The sequence below is a fragment of the Phyllobates terribilis genome, unplaced genomic scaffold, assembly GCF_046119375.1.
Source record: "Phyllobates terribilis strain yellow unplaced genomic scaffold, ASM4611937v1 Scaffold_1__5_contigs__length_1240528914, whole genome shotgun sequence".
Taxonomy (NCBI): Eukaryota; Metazoa; Chordata; class Amphibia; order Anura; family Dendrobatidae; genus Phyllobates; species Phyllobates terribilis.
In genome coordinates this window covers 65,945,595-65,968,401 of record NW_027362761.1, presented here as the reverse complement: position 1 = coordinate 65,968,401, position 22,807 = coordinate 65,945,595, and the positions used below count along the sequence as shown (strand labels likewise).

General features: G+C 41.3%; 1 protein-coding gene across 1 annotated transcript in view; it reads right to left on the bottom strand.

The window, feature by feature from the left end:
- Positions 1 to 1,575: 1,575 nt before the first annotated feature.
- The window catches only part of INIP (INTS3 and NABP interacting protein), a 52,686-nt gene continuing 31,454 nt past the window's right edge, over positions 1,576 to 22,807 (bottom strand). The window contains exons 2-4 of the mRNA XM_073651953.1: positions 10,371 to 10,473; positions 6,009 to 6,099; positions 1,576 to 1,933 (exon numbers count right to left, since the gene is read on the bottom strand). Coding sequence (XP_073508054.1) covers positions 1,838 to 1,933; positions 6,009 to 6,099; positions 10,371 to 10,473 — 290 coding nt within the window. The 3' untranslated portion in view covers positions 1,576 to 1,837. The remainder of the gene's footprint in view (positions 1,934 to 6,008; positions 6,100 to 10,370; positions 10,474 to 22,807) is intronic.

Sequence of the window (22,807 nt, the reverse complement as noted above, 5' to 3'; positions counted from 1 at the left end):
TCCCCAATTATAAGAGGGTACTCACACTTATGCAACAAATTACTTTAGTTTTATTATCTTTATTTCCCTCCTTAAGAATTCAGTTTGTCGATCGATTTGTACAGATAACAGGTAACATTAAAGGTGAAAAAGTTCTGAAAAGGTTCTTCTTGATACGATTTTTTTTTTTTTTTTTAACACGACAATTTTTATATTCCTTTTTTTTGCAGATATTGGGAGAAAATGTAAAGAGAAATCAGAAATGTGTGTCTATTTTTCCTTAACATTTGTAGTTTTTACAACTACAAAAGCACTACTAAAAAACATTTTAAATTGTTTCTCCTTTCAGTAGAAATCATTTTCACACACTGTGCCCCCCATAAGATCTTAAAAGACACATGTTGGCATTTGAACATACTAATACATTATTTTTACTGCTGATATCCCCTGTAACTGGGACTGGTGCAGTGGGGAAAATAAGTATTTGATCCACTGCCGATTTTGCTAGTTTTCCAACCTACAAAGAATGGAGAGGTCTGTAATTTTTATCATAGGTACACTTCACCTGTGAGAGACAGAATCTTAAAAAAAAATCCCAAAAAATCATATTGTATGATTTTTACATAATTAATTTGCATTTTATTGCATGAAATAAGTATTTGATGCAATAAAAAAAACAAAACTTAATATTTGGCATTGAAACCTTTGTTTGCAATTACAGAGGTCAGATGTTTCCTGTAGTTCTTGACCAGTTTGCACACACTGCAGCAGGGATTTTGGCCCACTCCTCCAAACAGATCTTCTCCAGATATTTCAGATTTCGGGGCTTTTGCTGGGCAACATTAAGTTTCAGCTCCTTCCAAAGATTTTCTATTGGGTTCAGGTCTGAAGACTGGTTAGGCCACTCCAGGACCTTGAAATGCTTCTTACGGAGACACTCCTTAGTTGCCCTGGCTGTGTGTTTTGGGTCATTATCATGCTGGAAGACCCAGCCACGACCCATCTTCAATGCTCTTACTGAGAGAAGGAGGTTGTTGGCCAAAATCTCGCGATACATGACCCCATCCATCCTCCCTTTAATATGATGCAGTCGTCCTGTCCCCTTTGCAGAAAAGCACCCCCAAAATATGTTTCCCCCACCATGCTTCATGGTTGGGATGGTGCTCTAGGGGTTTTACTCATCCTTCTTCTTTCTCCAGACACGGCAAATGTTAAAAAAAAATATACTGATTTGTGTCTACAGATTGGAAGCACATTTTTTTGTTACAGGCTACAAACAAAACCTAGTGTAGTCTGATTCTTTATGTCATGTAATTTACTGAAAGCTTGATTACAAAGTTGTGTTTTGTCAGCAAAACAAATAAGGTGCACTTTGAGGCTGCATACACATTTCCATTTCTGTAACCCTACTGCGACTGGCAATGTATGGATACACCTCACCTTACACATTTTTATCTTTTTATAACACACTAACTAAATATTTATGGCCGCAATTAATTTTTAACCACTTTGAGATGGTAGGGGACTGAATGTATAAATATAGATGGTCTCCATTATGCTATGAAATGGATAAAATTCACATTACTAACTAAAAGGTTAAAATTAAAAAAGTTTATTTTATTGACATGAGCAGACACATGTGTTACATTAGTCTTAGGTCTACAGTTTTGCTTATTTTAGGTCAAATCCTTAAACTATGACTTATAAGTGAACACTAATCTGTATAAAAATACCATGAAAATAAAAAAAAACAAAAAAAAAACAACAAAACAATATATATATACACAAAGGTTATACAGAGCTTGTGGACAGTTCAAAGAAGAGTAGCTTCAGACAATAGAAAAGATAATGTGCGACGTTACTCTGCCTCCAGACGTGGGATAACGGGAAGAATCAAGTTGCCAAAAGCAGAGTCTTGGGTAATGAAGTATCCAGTGGAGTGCGCATGTGCATGCTGTGGAGAGAACATACATTATTAGCTGCAATAATTGTTACAAATTACAATAATAAATAACTGAGCATACATAATAAAAAAGTGAAGTATCTACAGATACAAATGAAAAGCAATTGGTCAAAAAAGTTTTCAGACAATTAAAAAAAAAAAATATATATATATATATTTCCAAAAGGCTTTTACTACAAACTTGTAGCATGTAAATGATAACGGATACACTTAAGTACCCGTTTTGCCTGCTAAGGTTGAGGATAATTTTTCATGTGAAAGATTATACTACGTAGAGAAATCAGTATCAATTTAGCATTAAGAGTATGTGCACACCAAGTATTTGCAGCAGAAATATCTGCACCATTTCGGAATCTCTTGGTAGGCAAAACGCTGCGTAAAATAAGCGAGTTTTTTTATATGCGTTTTTGTTGCAGCTTTTCCCTGACTCATTAGTATGAGTGAAATCTGCAGCAAAAATTCTGAAAGAATTGAAAAGCTACAGAATTAAATAAGCTGCAAACCTGCAAGAAAAAATAAGCAACGTGTCCATGAGACTTCAGGAATGTCATTCACTTTGCTGGCACTAGGAAATCCTTCAGGTTTTGTGATAAATCTGCTCAGAAAAAAAAAAACCAACAAAACTACAACGTCATACGGATAGGCAAGATGAGTCCGATACGAACATCAGCTGGATTCTCCGCGCACCGCTCTAGTTGATTGACATTCTCCCATGTGTTTTTATTGGGAGAGACCTGTCAATTACCTGGAGCGGGGTGAGGAGAATTCGGCCGAGGAACATATCGGACTCATTTTGCCTATCTGTACTGTCCCGACCAGATTACCAAACTATGTTTTCTCTAAAACAATTTGACTGTAGGCAGCCCCGGAGTCCTGCTACCTTTGGTTTGGGCAGCATGAATCAAGTGACAGGTTCCCTTTAAACTTGTAAGATAGTTTATAACATTATTACAATGGTATACTAAAAGTAACCGCATTCCCAATTTCTCCCTTTACCACCTGCAGGTAGTTCATAATAAGGTGCATAAGCAGGCTACAATAAAACAGCTGCAGTCTAAGCCATCCATACACCGGTCTCACTTCATGTGAAGTATATACAATGGGGAAAATAAGTATTTGATACCCTGCCAATTTTGCAAGTTTTCCCACCTACAAAGAATGGAGAGGTCTGTAATTTTTTTCGTAGGTACACTTCAACTGTGAGAGACAGAATCTAAAAATAAAAACCAGACAATGACGTTGTATGATTTTTACATAACTAATTAGCATTTTAGTGCATGAAATAAGTATATGATGCAATAGAAAAACAGAACTTAATATTTGGTACAGAAACCTTTGTTGCAATTACAGAGGTCAGACGTTTCCTGTAGTTCTTGACCATCCTTCTTCCTCCAAACACAGCAAGTGGAGTAGATACCAAAAAGTTCTGCTTTGGTCTCATCTGACCACATGACTTTCTCCCATGCTTCCTCTAGATCAGGGGTCTCAAACACGCGGCCCGCGGGCCGCATGCGGCCCCTGAGGCTGCTTTATGCGGCCCGCAGGCACAGACCCCTTGATGATCCTGACCAGGTCCAGGAGGAGCCGCCGACAGCAGCGCTGAATTGCCACACAGAGACTGTTTCCCAGCACAGCATTTCCAATGACAGCAGCTGACCAATCAGAGGCCAGCAGCTGATATCTGCGTGTCGGCGCAGTGAGTATGACGTCATTGCCGTACGCTGATGTCAGCTGCTGGCCTCTGATTGGCCGGCGGCTGGCATTGGAAATGCTGTGCTGGGAGACAGTCTGTGTGCGGCAATGCAGCGCTGCTGTCGGCGGCTCCTCCTGGACCAGGTCGGGATCGTCAAGGGGTCTGACTCTGTGGTGCCTGCGGCCACATCTGCAGGAAGGACGCCGAGGGAACGGAGGACAGGTGAGAATCATCTTTTTTTTTTTTTATGTGTGTGAAGAACAGCACAGGGGGCACATAGCCACAAGAGGGGACCTGGATGGGGCACATAGCCAAAAAATGGGGACCTGGATGGGGCACATAGCCACAAGATGGGGACCTGGATGGGGCACATAGCCAAAAGATGGAGACCTGGATGGGGAACATAGCCACAAGATGGAGACCTGGATGGGGAACATAGCCACAGGATGGGGACCTGGATGGGGCACATAGCCACAGGATGGGGACCTGGATGGGGCACATAGCCACAAGATGGAGACCTGGATGGGGCACATAGCCACAAGATGGGGACCTGGATGGGGCACATAGCCACAAGATGGGGACCTGGATGGGGCACATAGCCACAAGATGGGGACCTGGATGGGGCACATAGCCACAAGATGGGGACCTGGATGGGGCACATAGCCACAAGATGGGGACCTGGATGGGGCACATAGCCACAAGATGGGGACCTGGATGGGGCACATAGCCACAAGATGGGGACCTGGATGGGGCACATAGCCACAAGATGGGGACCTGGATGGGGCACATAGCCACAAGATGGGGACCTGGATGGGGCACATAGCCACAAGATGGGGACCTGGATGGGGCACATAGCCACAAGATGGGGACCTGGATGGGGCACAGAGCCACTAGATGGGGACCTGGATGAGGCACAGAGCCACTAGATGGGGACCTGGATGGGGCACATAGCCAAAAGATGGGGACCTGGATGGGGCACATAGCCAAAAGATGGGGACCTGGATGGGGCACATAGCCACAAGATGGGGACCTGGATGGGGAACATAGCCACAAGATGGGGACCTGGATGGGGCACATAACCAAAAGATGGGGACCTGGATGGGGCACATAGCCACAAGATGGGGACCTGGATGGGGAACATAGCCACAGGATGGGGACCTGGATGGGGCACATAGCCACAAGATGGAGACCTGGATGGGACACAGAGCCACTAGAGGGGGACCTGGATCGGGAACATTGCCACAGGATGGGGACCTGGATGGGGCACATAGCCACAGGATGGGGACCTGGATGGGGCACATAGCCACAGGATGGGGACCTGGTTGGGGCACATTAGTACAAGATGGGGACATTACTACAAGTTGTTTGCCATTATTACTATATGATGCTAATTGTAAGACAATTTTACTGTATGTGGCCAATTGGGGGAAACAAAATTGTAAAAATCAAAAAAATAAAAATAAAGCATGAAAAAATATTGGGCGCTAAAAATGCTGTTTTATATGTAAACTAAAGTAAACACAAAAAAGTACACGTTTATTATTGCCACATCCATAAGGACCCAAGCTATAAAAAAATAAACACGGCAAAAATGTTCAAAAGGTGTATACAAAAAAAAAATGGTATCACTAAAAATGTCACATTGAACAAAAAATGCGGCCCCCCAAATTCAAATTTTTTCCATTTGCGGCCCATATACCCAGCCGAGTTTGAGACCCCTGCTCTAGATCATCCAGATGGTCATTGGTAAACTTCAAATGGGCCTGGACATGTGCTGGCGTGAGCAGGGGGACCTTGCGTGCCCTGAAGGATTTTAATCCACGACGTAGTGTGTTACTAACGGTAACTTTTGAGACTGTGGTCCCAGCTCTCTTCAGGTCATTGACCAGGTCCTCCCATGTAGTTCTGGGTTGATTCCTGACCTTTCTCAGAATAATCCTTACCCCCCAAGACAAGGTCTTGCATGGAGCTCCAGACCGAGGAAGATTGACAGTCATCTTGTGTTTCTTTCATTTTCTAATAATGGTGTCAACAGTTGTTGCTTTCTCACCAAGTTGCTTGCCTATTGTCCTGTAGCCCATCCTAGCCTTGTTCACGTCTACAATTTTGTCCCTGATGTCCTTAGACAGCTCTTTGGTCATGGCCATGGTGGAGAGGTTGGAGTGAAATTTAATTATTTAAAAATCATAATGTGATTTTCTGTTTTTTTATTTTTTGATTCTGTCTCTCACAGTTGAATGTTCCTATGATAAAAATTACAGATCTCTCCATACTTTGTAGGTGGGAAAATTTGCTAAATTGGCAGTGTATCAAATACTTATTTTGCCCCACTGTATTTCAATCTAATTTCCTTTTTTTTAATGTCGAACATACCTGAAGTGCAGCTTTTTGTTGGGCCGCTATATGTTGCTGCTCTGCATGGTCGCGGAAATCCTTGTTAACATTTGGCCGAGCAAGAGCTATACTGTAAGAAGATATACAAATATTAAAATGTTAAATAACTTTCGTATTTTGTAATAAAGCATATAAAATACAGGCATCAAAACAGAATGTACTGCATTCATATGAAATTTATGCTCACCTTTGTCTTCCCTTTCTCAAATCAAGCACAGCTATGAATGGGATTCGGATGATATTTCTCCACCACAATGGTGTGTGTAGGGTGATCTCCCACAATTTGCCAAAAGATGGGCATAGGACAAGGCAATGTTTATATTCACTGAAGCAGCTCAAAAGTGCAAAGACTAGAATTGTATGAGTTGTCTGACAGCTGATAAAATGCACCCCCCTCCAGACTGAACTAATTAAATACCACATTTAAGAAGTTAAACAGCAGTGACTGGAGTTCTCTCTGATTGCTGCAATTAGAGACATGTGCCATCCTGATAACACAGCAGACACCCACCACGTATGAAGCAGAGTCAGCTCCATACATTCATACCCAGTATCTGCCATACATATATGGAACACGTAAGGAAGGGGTAAAAGAATTTGTCATCGAGTTTAGGTTACCCTTTCTGAAGGCAGCATAAAACTGGTGGCTGAGGCCTTGATTATAGCTCCATATTACTTACTGGTTGGTATACAGTAGGATAGATAAAATCACTGGTTTTCTCCTGCGGTTCTAGCGAGCTCAGGAGTCCTCTCAATTATGCTGTTGAGTCTTTAATATTCCACTACAGCTAGCCTCATAACATATATACAGCAAAGGGAGAACATTGGTAATCCTCTGCAGGAGAAGCTAGAGCACAAGAATAGGAGGACTCGGCACTGTAGGGGAAAATCTTTATTTACACTACTGCATGAAAATGGATTTAAAATACTTTTGCGATGAGCTCCCAAATTGGGGACAATGTTGTCCCTGAGTATTTTCATAACGAGGCAACATGGAGATACCTGGCCAAGGATGAGAAGCTTTTTCAGGTGTTGGTATCAGGCTTGAAGAATAAGTGGTAACGCGAAACATTTACAGATTCTGACGACAGGCCATCTGTTCCCATAAAACGTTTTTGGAATTGTAATATGGATTTTGTTGTCTATGTTCCCGAGTGCTCAGAATGCAATCTCAAATATATGAGTTGTACTACCTGCAAACTTAGAATACGTATTCAGGAACATCTCAGTGACATGGACAACCTGAACCCGAATCCTGGGTTTTTTTTGGTCTTGCCCATGGTATATTGGAATCTTGCACATATTTTTCAGAATTGTGGCTGCTTTTCACTTTAAGTGCATTTTTTCATGAGCTGGAGTGAAGCATGAGTTTGAGGAGTATTGGTCCTGGTTTTATTACACAATGTGTGTGTAGTAAGCAACCAGATATAACACAGCATGTCAGTCAGGTTTCTAAGTAATGGCACATAGAAAGTCAGAAACGTGTTAGTGAAGTTGATGATATATATTGGTATATTATTTTAAAAGATATTTAACCTGTTCCCGACATTAATTTATAGCACAGTGGGCACTGTATTCCCGCAAACTACAGTATATATATGGCACAATCAAGAACCCGGCTCACAAAGTAGAACCAGTACCATCATCAGGTCTAACAGCTGTATATCACAGCCAACACCCTACTGCAACGACAGCAATCGGTGCTAGCTGATCGTGGCCATTTAACCATTTAGATGATGTGGTCAACAGCGACAGTCAGACAATTATTTGAAGGAGGGGGCTCCCTTTTTAAGCCCATCAGCTTCATGATCTGTCAGCTAAGGTGGCCTGTTAGGCCCTCACATAAGCAGGGTCTAACAGGCCTCTTGTTGGTGTAACACTGACAAAGCTAATACCCTGCAATACACAAGTATTGCAGAGTACTGAACCATTGATCAGACTAGAGAACGTTAAAGGCCCTTAGTGGAACTAACGAATTTTTCTTGGGTTCCGAGAACTCAATCTGCGCATGCGCCGCCACCGGTGGCCATTTTCCCGCAGTTCACCGCTGTGAAATCAATGGGAAGTGCGAGGACTTCGCCAACATTTTCTGAAAGCCCGGGGCCCGCCGCAGCCTGGCTGCGCCGAACACCCCTTCCTCCCAGCCCGGGGCCCCCCAGCATCGCCCCACTCCTGCAGCTGCCAGCTTCCTAAAGCAGTGGCCCTGCCTCCTGGGACCCCCTTCCACCACACCACCACCACCTCAAAATTTGGGGTGTGTCTTATGGTCTGGTGCATCTTATAGTCCGCAAAATACGGTAAGTAAAAATGCAAAAAAAATCCAATAACATTTCTAAAAATATACATATAAAAAAAAGGTACGAAAAAATGTTTTGCTACTAAAAACACTGCCCCGATACTTCAAAACAGGCATTGTTCACACCCGTCTTGATGAGGGGGCTTGCTGGAGTCAGATGATCCCGTTTCCTTAAGAAGCACATGCCTCTCTGTGCACCTTGCCACAAATCTTACTCTAGTCATAGATTTGACAAGCAGAGATTGCGTGCCCCCATTCCGCCCAAGCTATGCTCGCTTGGTCGGAATGGAGTGAGAACGCCAAAAGTTGCAAAATTTTAGCACAAGTTGCACCAAAATTTTGTGACTTTTCAAAGCTTTTTACGCCACAATCCTGGCATAAAAGCTTGGATGAATAGGGCCCACTGTTTTTATATGAAAACAAAAGTAAGCAAGAGAAGAATGCATATTTGGAATCACCATGTCCAGAATGATCCAAGCTATAAAATTCACAATATTTAACCCTAATTGGAGGCTAAAGTAACATAATATAGCGTATACATATATCTTGGAATAAAAACGGTGGATATCCCTATGTAAGTAAATAAACAGTGCTAATTCACGTAAAAAAACAGTATTAGTTGATTTTATTCTAGCTTATATTTGTCTGTTAATGGCCACAGTGTGAATGTGCACCTACATACTACCCATCTACCAACAGGTGTACTGGCTCATGTTTTCGGTTTTGCGAAAGTAACATGGTTTAAAGACTTTCATTTTGCATTCCGCTTGCATTAATTTCTGTGAAGCGCAGTTTTTAAAATGGTATCACTTTTGGAGGTTTCCTGAAATATAGGGCCTAAAAGGTCACTTTGAAATTGAACAGGCCTGCAAAAAAAATGTGTTTTGTGAATTTAGTTGAAAGAAAAAAATGAAAAATAGCTGCTAAGCTTTTAACCCTTCTACTGTAACATTCTAAAAAAAATAGAAATAAGACGACGTTTGAAAAATGATGCCAATGTAAAGTAGACATATGGGAAATGTTATTTATTAAATATTTTGGGTGGTATGACTATCCTGTATAAAGGCTTAACAATTTGAAAATTGCTAATTTTTCAAAATTTTAGCCAAATTTCCAATATTTTCATAAATAAACGCAAATCTTACTAAAAATACAATGTGTCATGAAAAAATAAAAATGTCAAAATCACGGACTGGATGAAGAATTGCAAAGCTACGTATTACTACAAAGTGACACAAAATTAGAAAAATGGGGAAGTCAGGCAGGTCAAAACTGGCATCAGTAGTAAGGGGTTAAATAAAATGCTGGATTTTAAAGAAAAAGGATTCAGAGAGTTGAATAGATGCCTACTATTTGAGTCTAGTCATAGCCTGGGCATCTAGACTATGCAAATGCATTAAAAGATAGCACATCAGAAAAAAAACCCTTCTTAGCAGCAGCAATCTGTCACCAGGTGTTTTTACTTCATCTAAGAAAAGCATAACGTAGGGGCAGAGACCCTGATTCCAGCGATGTGTCACTTACTGGGCTGATTGCTGCACTTTTGATAAAAAGCAGTTCTTTAAATGCCGAGCTCTGTATAACCCCGCCTACACCATTGACAGTCAACTTTCTGTGTACACTGAGCATAGGCAGAAAGCTGCCAATCAATGGTGGAGCGTGGTTGGACTACATGGTAGCAGGTATAATAGTCCTCTAACGATAAACTCCAGCTGATAAAGTGACTTTAATCAAAATTACAGCAAGCAGCCAAGAAAGTGACACATCACTGGAATCAGAGTTATCCTGCAAAAAAAAGCCCTCATTTGGCTATGTTAACTGAAAACTAAAAAAAGTTATGGCTCTTGGAAGGGGAGGAAAAACAAAAATGAAAAATGGCCACAAAGGGAAGGGGATAAACTTAAAGGGTTCAACATTTTCTTAACTGTTGTGTGTTTTATTAACAAGTGACTTAGTCATGTCAACATAAGAAACTGCCTGTATATTTGGGTTCTGGACAACAACAAATAATAGGGATTCTAACTATGTACTGGAAACATGTTTACCTTGCCCCTGGATTGTTTGTTGAAGATTGGTTTTGCAAAATTAATTTTCTCTTCTCTTTGTCTAGTTCTGCCAAGATAGCAACTCTGTTCTTGCTTGCAAATCCTAGGAAACACAAAAGAAAGGATGGGCAATAACATATAATGCCTTAAATGTAAATGGAAGAAATACAATTTAATTGAAATCCTTGATTAGAGAAAGAACCATTGTAATACTTGCAGTTTTCTGGTTTTGGATGAATACAGTGGGTATGGAAAGTATTCAGACCCCTTTAAATTTTTCACTCTTCGTTTCATTGCAGCCATTTGGTAAATTCAAAAAAGTTCATTTTTTTCTCATTAAAGTACACTCTGCACCCCATCTTGACTGAAAAAAAACAAATGTAGAAATTTTTGCAAATTTATTAAAAAAGAAAAACTGAAATATCACATGGTCATAAGTATTCAGACCCTTTGCTCAGTATTGAGTAGAAGCACCCTTTTGAGCTAGTACAGCCATGAGTCTTCTTGGGAATGATGCAACCAGTTTTTCACACCTGGATTTGGGGATCCTCTGCCATTCTTCCTTGCAGATCCTCTCCAGTTCCATCAGGTTGGATGGTGAATGCTGGTGGACAGCCATTTTCAGGTCTCTCCAGAGATGCTCAATTGGGTTTAGGTCAGGGCTCTGGCTGGGCCAGTCAAGAATGGTCACAGAGTTGTTCTGAAGCCATTCCTTTGTTATTTTAGCTGTGTGCTTAGGGTCATTGTCTTGTTGGAAGGTGAACCTTCGGCCAAGTCTGAAGTCTAGAGCACTTTGGAAGAGGTTTTCATCCAGGATATATCTCTGTACTTGGCCGCATTCATGTTTCCTTCAATTGCAACCAGTCATCCTGTCCCTGCAGCTGAAAAAAACAAACCCATAGCATGATGCTGCCACCACCATGTTTCACTGTTGGGATTGTATTGGGCAGGTGATGAGCAGTGCTTGGTTTTCTCCACACATACCGTTTAGAATTATCACCAAAAGTTGTATCTTCGTCTCATCAGACCAGAGAATCTTATTTCTCATAGTCTGGGAGTCCTTCATTTGTTTTTGAGCAAACTCTATGCGGGCTTTCATATGTCTTGCAATGAGGAGAGGCTTCCGTCGGGCCACTCTGCCATAAAGGCCCGACTGGTGGAGGGTTGCAGTGATAGTTGACTTTGTGGAACTTTCTCCCATCTCCATACTGCATCTCTGGAGCTCAGGCACAGTGATCTTGGGGTTCTTCTTTACCTCTCTCACCAAGGCTCTTCTCCCACGATTGCTCAATTTGGCTGGAAGGCCAGGTCTAGAAAGACTTCTGGTGGTCCCAAACTTCTTCCATTTAAGGATTATGGAGGCCACGGGTGCTCTTAGGAACCTTGAGTAATGCAGAAATTCTTTTGTAACCTTGGCCAGATCTGTGCCTTGCCACAATTCTGTCTCTGAGCTCTTTGGGCAGTTCTTTTGAGCTCATGATTCTCATTTGGTCTGACATCCACTGTGAGCTCTTATATAGACAGGTGTGTGCCTTTCCAAATCAAGTCCTATCAGTTTAATTAAACACAGCTTGACTCCAATGAAGGAGTAGAACCATCTCAAGGAAGATCACAAGGAAATGGACAGGAAATGGACAGCATGTGACTTAAATATGAGTGTCTGAGCAAAGGGTCTGAATACTTATGACCATGTGATATTTCAGTTTTTCTTTTTTAATAAATTGGCAAAAATTTATACATTTCTGTATTTTTTCAGTCAAGATGGGGTGCAGAGTGTACTTTATTGAGAAAAAAAATGAACTTTTTAGAATTTACCAAATGGCTGCAATGAAACAAGAGTGAAAAATTTAAAGGGGTCTGAATACTTTCCGTACCTACTGTATGTTACTTGACTGAAATCAGAAGAGAGATTGAAAAGAGAGAAGAATGCAAAATTATTCAGCGCTCCTGTGTATGGGGGAGTAGGGAGAGAGAGCTGTCAGCCTTAAAGGGAATGTGTCAGCAGGTTTTTGCTACTTCATCTCAGAGCAGCCTGATGTAGGCAAAGAGAAGCAGAATCCAACGATGTATCACTTACTGGGTGCAGCCGTTCTGACACAATCAGAGCTTTTAAATTTAGAATGAAGAAATGGCTGAGAAAGCTAACCCCGCCCATACCAGGCTCTGTTTATACAATGTCCATAGACAGTGAGCTGCTTATTACAGGGGGAGGTGGCGTTGCCAGATTAATGCAGTCCAGCAATGTTAATCTCTTAGTGATAAATCCTTCACAGTTAGTAAACAACAGCACACACTTTGACAAGTGACACATCCCCGAATCCTGTGTCTCAGCCTCTATTTCCTGCTGTCTTCAGATTACATAGCAAAAACCTGCCAAGAGATTCCCTTTAAGAGCATCCATTAACCGGTAGAGCTTGAGTGGCAGATTTTAAAGGACCCAGAGGTCACAATGAGTACGGTGTAACGCTTCTCTTCTCTTGTAATACACTGGATACAATGAATACTTAGCGGCCACTTCCCATGACAAAGAGTATGTCTGGGCAAACTTTGCCTAGGATACTGGATAAGTAAAAAATAAACTAAGCTATACTCACCTACTGGCCACCTGGATTCAGCGCAGGCCGCTCTGTGGTCTCCTTAGTGGCAGGATACAATGATGTCAAAAAGTCTGTTTTTCAAGCAGAAAACGTGTTTTTTTTCTGGGGTTTTTGATCATTTCCTGAGCACCTTTTGGCCTCTTTTTCTGCCAGTGTTCTTTATCAAGAGTATTTTCATAATCTTTTTATTGGCGTTTAACACATTTTTTGAAATCCATACAGCAATGAAGAAAACACTAGAATTTTTTTAAAGGCAAAAGCACCCATAAAACGTTCACATAGAAGTCCATCTACCAGGTGACTTTTTAGCCTTCCCACTGACTTGTCTTGTATAATATTGAGGGTCTTCACAGCGAACAACACTTGCCATTTTTGAGAGCCTGAAACGTTTAAAAGCCACTTACAAGCATACACATATGAACAGCAATCCATATAAATGAATGAGACAATTCTTTCTAGCGTTTTGTGAGTACTTTATCAGTGTTTTTATGAGTGGACCCACTCAAAAGACAGCAGAAAAAGATACAATGTGAACATACCTTGAGGTTTCAAAACAGTATTACATTGATCAATGTTTAGAAGCAGTATTAGAACCTACAAAGAAAACATTATGGCAAGATTTTCACTTCTTATATGCTTTGACTTCACATACTATGAAAAATACTGCCCCTTGAGAATGGCCATAGGTTTTGTTCTCATGTAGCGTTTTTGATCAATTTTTTTCTGCGTGTTGTTTTTCAAGAGGAAAAAAACAGTTTTACAGTAACAGCATTATGATTGGGATTTCTAAACTCTCATTCACAAGGTGTTTTTTTCACTTGTGTGTTTTTAAAAAAGTGCAAAGGATCAAAAATACAAAAAAAAAAAATTCCAAGTAATTTCCACTGCGATTTTCTGGGCACAGGCTACATTTTTCATTCAGAAAAAAATGCATCAAAAAGCTAACTGTGAACATATCCTAAGGGTAAATGAATGAACAATTTTTTTACGTTGCTTTTTAAGAAAGAAAAAAAAAAGTGTCAAAAGCAGTGTTTTTAGTGCCAATTTGGGCATTTTTGTGTACTGTGGGTGTTTTTTCTTCAAAGCTTCTCGTTCATTTAATGGCCAAATTTGGAAGCTTTTTGTTTTTTTAAGGCAAAAACACCTTAAGTATTGACAAAAAAAAAACAGCAAGACAATGTGCCCTATAAGAGTTTGTTTCTATTATAAAAAGTTTTTTTCAAAAATTATCAAATGCAGTTGTTGATGTGGATTTTTGAGCAGAATCTGCCCAAAAATCCACAGAATAAATCTGATAATCAAAACCTGTCACCAGGCCAAAAGTGGCCAATTTTTTTCTTTTATTTTATTCCCTCTACTCCCCTGAGTAATCTTTTTTTTTTTTGCTTTTAAAAATCTGCAATTTGCTTACAGAATTATGGGCTTTTTTTATTAAAGCAAATGTTTATGGTCTTTGCAAGAGAGTGTGGCTCAATGGATTCTCTGGGGGCGTCTTTAGGCTGATTTGCATTTACTACCCTGTGAGCACCACCCTCTCGGTAAAGACCATAAAAAATTTCCACTAAATAAGAAAGCCCACATCTCTGGAACTGTGTGATGGATAGAAAAAAGATTTAAAAAAATAAAAAAACAGAATACTCAGGGGAGCAGAGGGAATAGAATAGCAACAAAAGCTGGCCATTTGTGACCTGGTGATAGGTCCTCTTTACCCCTTAACAGGAGCAAAATAATGGAGCGGGCTCAGAAGTGGAGTTGGCCTCATTCCTGGCAGATAATGGCCGTGTCCACCTGTGGCTGTTAAATATCGCTGTTATTTGCAGTGTGATGTCTGGAGAGTGCTCTGTTCAAACCGCCTATCGGCGCACCCATGACGCAATCGCAGGGCGCCAATGGGTTGCCATGACAGATTTGCTGAAGACCCCTGTGCCTGTCATGACGCTGTTCCTTGGAAACCATGATTTGTACTATACACGGCAACAGGGCTGTGGAGTCGGTCGGTAAACCAAACCTCCGACTCCTCAATTTCCATGACACCGACTCCACGCCTCCCTCATACATGGCTCATGTTTAAGTGATAAATTTACTGTAGCACAGATTCATCTCAGCTAAAAGTCTAGACCCTTAGATCAGGAATAGGACATTTCATAACTTCCACAAACTGAACTACTGTACCCAATTTATTATATATATTTTAGGAGTTGGAGTAGGTCCATTTTATACCGACTCCACCAAAATGGACATCGACTCTGACTCCACTGCCCTGCACGGCAATACTGTGGTAATCACACAATCTGAGGTTCAAGTCTCCTAATGAGACTACAAAAAAAACAGTAAAAAATAAAAATAAAAAAAAAAAGTTTAAAAAAACAAAATTTTTGTATGTCTGTATTGTTTTGTATTACCAATCAATCTTATGAGAATTATTATATACCTTGTCTGCGTACGGGTATCCGATTATCATCTTAATCTGGTTTGTTATGTTTTATGAAAATTCTAATAAAAATTAAATATTAAAAAATATATATATTTGAATCACCCCTGTTCCCCAATTAAAAATAAAACTCTTACGACACACAATCTATAAACAAATATTCATCTCTGGTAGACTGCAGGGGGGGGGCTTTCTGTGCCGGATGTCATAAAAATACTTCTGGGCCACGCATTTGAGGATTCCTTCTTGGGCCTCTCTGTGGGCTTATAATAAGTGGACAAAAATTGAAAAACTATGGTCGTCTCCGGTCCAATCGAACTCTCTTCTGTGGACTGAGTGCCCAGTTAAGACTTGGGTCCCATGCAATTTACTATAGATATCTGGCATTCTTGCAGGAGGCGATTTATCCTCTTCTCACATCTGTTACCAGGTAGCCTGGAGGCTTCAATGGTTCATCCGTGGATTACTGCTGGGTTGTTTAGGTACGCTGATCTAGTTGACAGGTCCAAATTAGAGATCCACACCTTTGAATATCTAAAATCTAACTACCCATCATGATAGCGCCGCTCACAGGCATCATGATAGCGCCGCTCTCAGGGACTTGGGGGTGGATACATGGGGGGGGTAATCTAAAGTACTGCACAACCCCTTTAAAAGGGTTGTCCAGTGTTTTTAAAAATATGCCAATGTGTTTTAATGATAAATAGAAGCTTCTTTCTAAATACCTCCTGGTGCTGTTTCTGCCTGTGAGCAGTGCTATGGGTGGCCGCTCACAGGCAGCACGTGACCCCCCCCGCTGAAGTCATGTCAAATGAGGCGTGACTCAGCGCTGGGGTCCCCGCGGTGGCTGCTGGGTTGTGGGAGGGGTTATTCCCCACATCACACCCAGCATCCACTGCGTGCTCTCTCAATGAATGGGGGCAGGGAGAGCGTGCGGTGGATGCCGGGTGTGACACGTGAAGTAACCCCGCCCACAACCCAACAGCCACCGGTGGAACGCGGAAGAGGGACCCTCGGCTGCAGCCTGGACATGTCGTGACGTCAGCGGATGTCAGAGCCGGCTGCAGCCGGGGTCACGTGCCACCTGTGAGCGGCCACCGAAGCAGAAGCAGCACCAGCAGGTAATTAGAAAGAAGCTTCTATTTATCATCATTAAAACACATTGGCATATTTTTAAAAGTACCGGACAACCCCTTTAATCCTTATAATATCAGATAGCTCAAGTCAGTAAATCCTGCACCAACTTCTCTCTTAATGTCGGCCTCACAAGATAACAGCTCCACAAGTCTCCCTATACTCTCACCAAAGCCCAAATACTCAGCAGTGCTTGCTTCACAGGGGACTTTACTCCCCCAGCCACAGAGGATTCTGGTATGGATAACGCCATAATTTATTTGAAATATCATATAGCGTCTATCCCTACTAAACAGGACATGGATCAATAATTACAGAGGCTGGAGGCCAAGTTACAAAACTGAAATACATTCCCTCCCTTCTAGCCTATCACAGCTAACTGACAAGGTACAGAGATTAGATGATGTCATACAAGTTGTGGGCCATCTTAATGCTCACAAACACTGGACCTTCACAGCCAGCAAATAAACAGTCTGTTTAATATGGTTGATGACCAAGAAAATCGCACTTGCCGCAATAATCTCCGGATAAGGGGTATACCTGAAAGCATCAATGAAGAGGAGATTATACCAATACTGCTGACATTATTCAATAATATCCTTGGTGATCCTATTGATAAGGAGCTGATGGCACAGATCCTAAGCGTCCAAAGGACAATATCTGTCGCATACATTTTTTCAATGTAAAAGAGGCCATTATGAGGAAAGCAAAGCAGTTGGGATGTGTTGATTTCAATGGAAAATGCATACAATTGTTCACAGATCTATCCCGACACTTGCTAAAAGAAGGGAATTGAAACCACTACTTGATGCCTCCCGAGAAAATGGCCTGAGGTACTCCTGGGGGTACCCATTGCAGCAACAGGTCGGGAAAAATGGAACATTATATACTTTGAAAGATCCAAGCGACATGAGACCATACTGTGTGATCACGTGAACAATCTGTCTGGTCATCTGCTCCACAATTGCCACGGAGAGTCCCAGCACGTCGCAGACGGCGTTCAATGGATCAGGAACTTGAGGGTGATGCACCTAGACAGGAAAGGAACCTGCCAATCGTATGAGCTCCTGAAATAAATCTTGTATTACTTTTTTCTTTAAGCATATAATTAGATATAGCTACATGGAGTTTTAAGTGCCATTCTTCTCCTATAGGGAATGTCTCAGTTCATATATCTTAGAACGGCATTTAAGTTGACTTCATATTATATTATAATATCAGGCTGTAATATCAGACACGCCTGTAAAGACAACCCCCAGTTAGGGACTTGCATTGGGATCTGCTTGTTTCGCAGTTTCCTAGTGTTCGATTTATTCATAATTTATACCTCTTAGATTAGATGCTGAAAGGTAGACGTTACTATCGGACGTCTATACTTACTTCATGCTCTTAATCTTTCCATCCTTTTTTCCCTGCCCCTTTTGTTTTTTAAATACAATATTGCACAACTCAAAACTTGCTCATTGAATCTCAGAGGACTTAATGTTCTGGAGAAAACATCATCATATGCATAAATAACTTTCAGGAAACCCACTTTAGAGGTGATCATATACTTCAGTTTACTAACAGATATTACTCATCTTGGCATTACAGTACAAATGTTTTTTTATCAAAGTCTAAGGGGTGTTTTGTTAAGATCTTTATCTACTCCAAAAGTTTGACTTTGGCAAACTTCTATCTCCCTAATTTTGAACAAATTAACCCCTTTCCGACGACGTCAGTAATAGTACGTAGCTGTGCCCTGGGACTTATGGACCTGCTACGTACTATTATGCATAATGCAATCGCGCCCGCACACAAGCGATGCGGGGTGATCACCGCCGGGTGTCAGCTGATTGTCACAGCTGACACCTGGTGCTATGTGCTGGGAGCAGTCCCGCACAGCTCACGGCACATTAACCCCCGAAATAAGGCGATTGAACTAGATCACAGCATTGTGGGGGCAAAGGGGGAGGTAAGCGCCGGTACTCACCTCCTCTCCGGCCTCCAGCGATGTCTGTGGTGGCTCCCGGATGTTGTCATGATGACCCGATGTCGTCATGACAACATCTGGGTCACCAGGAGGCAGGAAGTTATTTGGTCATGCGCAGTGCAGGTGACAGGCTGCATGGCATAGGGAGCTGCTGCTCTCTATGCTATTGTAGGATGGTGGAACAGCAGTCCGGCGGGGGCTTCAGGGATGGAGATATATGCTGACCCACCAAAGTGGTACAAAGTATAGATACCAGTGTTCACATGAATATAAACCTTGTTTCCTGCAGATATCAGTTCATCCATTTATATATGCTAATGTATGATATGTATAAGCTGCAATGGCGTCATGTGACCACAGGAGGTCACCGTTTCCTTACTACTCTCTGTTAAGTTTGTTTTACAACGGAAATTGGTATCTAGGGGAGATGGCAAAGGTGGGCGAGTACAGCCGGAGAAGGAGACCAGCCACGATTGTCTGGATGGAGATACCCCATTTGGGAAGGAAGCCCCCCTCAGCTGCCTGCTAGCACCTGACGAGTCAGACCCGGATCTGTAAGAGATTTAAGGCCCTCGGCATCATTGTAGAGGGTAACCTGTGCACGCAACTACACAACTACATTTTTTTTTTTGGGCGCCTAAACCAAAGTCTGATCAGAGGCCTGTATATAGTCAGTTAGTTAGACGGTGTTTTTGAGCAGGCCAGAACTTTCCCCACTAACGGAGCCCGGGATCTTGTTGTTATTTAGACTATTTTTTTATTTTATGCTGGACTCCTGAGTATCTAGTACGGTGTAGCCGTACCTCACGTGCTGTATAATTGAGTAGCTTTGAACCTTACGGACAGACTTGTTTTACATAGTAAGGTGCTTGAAAGGCGCCTATGAACATTGCTATCGTAAAAGTCCCTGATCCAAAGTCCTGTTGGAGCAGCTGCTGTTAAAACGTAAATGTGTACACTAAGCGCTTTGGGGACCGGGATATTTAGAAGTAGTATTATAAGATTGTAAACTGCTGTGTTGCACCGCGGGCAGCCCAGGCCTCGTATTCACTGAAATTGTTCCTGGTTCGAGTATTAATAGTTTTTATATTCTGCAGTACATATGCTGTACTGCAGGGCAGTCCACGATAATAGTCTCAACGCTAGGCTGAGTGTTTGGATTTGTATATTTTGTGGGTGTAGTTTAATATAACTCCCTCTTGATTCAGTAAAAACTTATTTTCTGGGGATAAATTGTCTAGGTCGTCTTCCTTGTCTGTGACTTTGTCGTATCCTGAGAACACCCTCGGTACTCGGCTTATACTATACAGCCGATCAGGCTGCAAAAAGTGAAAGTCCCATAATGGGACAAAGTGTAAAAGTAAAAAAAGTGTAGGAAAGACAAAAAAAAAAAAAAGTAAAAAAAAATCCCCAAAAAATAAAAATATATTGTACCCATACTATTTATTATACAAAAAAACAATAGAAGTACACATATTTGGCATCGCCGCGTCCGGAACGACCTGACCTATAAAACTGTCCCATTAGTTAACCACTTTAGTGAACACGGTAAAAATAAATAAAAAACGAAGCAAAAAAAAACAAATGCTTTATCATCATACCGCCAAACAAAAAATGGAATAACACGCAATCAAAAAGACGACTATAAATAAAAATGGTACCGCTGAAAATGTCATCTTGTCCCGCAAAAAACAAGCCGCCATACAGCTCCATCAGCCGAAAAATAAAAAAGTTATAGCTCTCAGAATAAAGCGATACAAAAAAATTATTTTTTCTAGAAAACAGTTTTATTGTGTAAAAGCACCAAAACATAAAAAAACAATATCAATGCGGCACCACTGTAAATGTACTGACCCGAAGAATAAAGCTACCTTATCAATTTTACCACAAGCAGAAAGGCATAAAACCCCACCCCCAGAAAAACAATTCAGGAGTTGTTTGTTTTTGTTTATTCTGCCTCCCAAAAATCGGAACAGAAAGCGATCAAAAAATGTCAAGTGCCAGAAAATGGTACCAATAAAAACGTCAACTTGTCCCGCAAAAAACAAGCCCTCACATGACTCTGTCGGCCAAAATATGGAAAAATTATAGCTCTCAAAATATGGCGATGCAAAAACTAGTCTTTGCAAAAAAAAGCGTCTTTTAGTGTGTGACAGCTGTCAATCATAGAAACCCGATATGAATCTGGTATCTCTGTAATCGCACCAACCTGAAGAATAAAGTCGTCTAATCGCTTATACCGCACGAGGAACGGCGTAAAAAATAAACACTAGGGTTAGGGTTGGGGTTTTTTCAAAAGTAAAGAAAAAAAAATGATGACGAAATGGCGACCAGTGTTGAGCGCAAGTGCTCGCTACTTGAGTTTGCATCAGGGGGTGCTCGGGTATGCACTGAGTATCGCGGGTGCTCGAGTGACATGCTCGAGTCTCTGCCCCATATGCTTCGCGGCGAAAAAAAACGTTGCTGGGATCGCCTGCCATGCACGAGCGATTCCCGCATGTTTTTTTTTGGGTGTCTAACTGTGAAACATGTGGGGCGGGGACTCGAACATGTCCCTCGAGCACCCGTGATACTTGGTGCATACCCGAGTACCCGATGCAAACTCAAGTAGCGAGCACTTGCCGCTCAAGACTAATGACAACTTATTCAATATGATGACCTAATGTTATCAAATTCTGTCGTACCTCTGGGTTCAAAATGTACACTATACCCCTTGATAAAATCCTTGAGGGGTCTAGTTTCCAAAATGGGGTCACTTGTGGGGGGTTTCCACTATTTCGGCACATCAGGGGCTCCTGAAATGCGACAAGGCGTCCACTCTTGATTCCAGGCAATTTTGCGTTCAAAAAGTCACACAGTGCTCCTTCCCTTCTGAACCCTGACGTGCGCCCAAACAGTGTATTTTCCCCACATGGGGTATTGGCGTACTCAGGAGAAATTGCACAACAGTTTTTAGGTTACATTTTCTCCTCTTACCCTTGTGAAAATAAAGGGGCTAAAAGATAATGTTTGTGTAAAAAGTTTGATTTTTTTATTTTCACGGCTCCATGTTATAATCTTCTGTAAAGGACTTGGGGGTTCAGGGTGCTCACCACACATCTAGATAAGTTCCCTGAGGGGTCTAGTTTCCAAAATGGTGTCACTTGTGGCGGGTTTCCACTGTTTAGGCACATCAGGGGCTCTCCAAACGCAACATGGCGTCCGCTAATTATTCAAGCAAATTTTACATTCAAAAAGTCAAATGTCGCTCCGCCCCTTCTGAATCCTGCCGTGCGCCCAAACAGTGTTTCCCTACGTATGGGGTATCTGCGTGCTCAGGGGAAATTGCACAACAAATTTTGGGGTCCATTTTTTCCTATTAACCCTGCAAAAATATAAAAAAATTGGGGTCTAAAGTAACATTTTTGTGAAAAAAGTTAAAATGTTAATTTTTTTCTTCCCCGTTCCAAAAATTCCTGAGAAGCACCTGAAGGGTTAATAAACTTCTTGAATGTGGTTTTGTGTACCTTGAGGGTTGCAGCTTTAGAATGGTGTCACTTTTGGGTATTTTCTGTCATAAAGGCCCCTCAAAATCACTTCAAATAAGATGTGGTCCCTAAAAAATGGTTTTGTAAATTTTGTTGTAAAAATGAGAAATCGCTGGTCAACTTTTAACCCTTATAGCTTCCTAATAAAAAAAAATTTTGGTCACAAAATTGTGCTGATGTAAACTAGACATGTGGGAAATGTTATTTATTAACTATTTTGTGTGACATATCTCTCTGATTTAAGAGCATAAAAATTTAAATAATTGGGAAATTTTCAAAATTTTCACCAAATTTCCAATTTTTCACAAATAAATGCAAGTGATATCGAAGAAATTTTACCACGATCATGAAGTACAATATGTCACGAAAAAATCTCAGAATCAGGGGGATCCGCTGAAGCGTTCCAGAGTTATTACCTCATAAAGTGACAGTGGTCAGAATTGTAAAAATTGGCCCGGTCATTAACGTGCAAACCACCCTCGGGGGTAAAGGGGTTAAGATATGCAGTCAATACTTAAACTAAAAAAATTTGTGGAGAGCCTTATCATCATTGGAAGTGAATTAAAAGGGAACCTGTCACGTCCTAATTTTAATGTACACTGCCCCCAATGCTTTGTTAGTGATGCAATATGCATCACTAACAAGCTTTTTTCTTTAAAATCGGCGGTAGTATAATGATTTTATAACTTTATACACACTTTGACTTATTTGCTCGTATTTAGTCATAGGGATGTGATTCTCTCATTCAGTCATGGGTGGCGCAGCATCCAGTCACT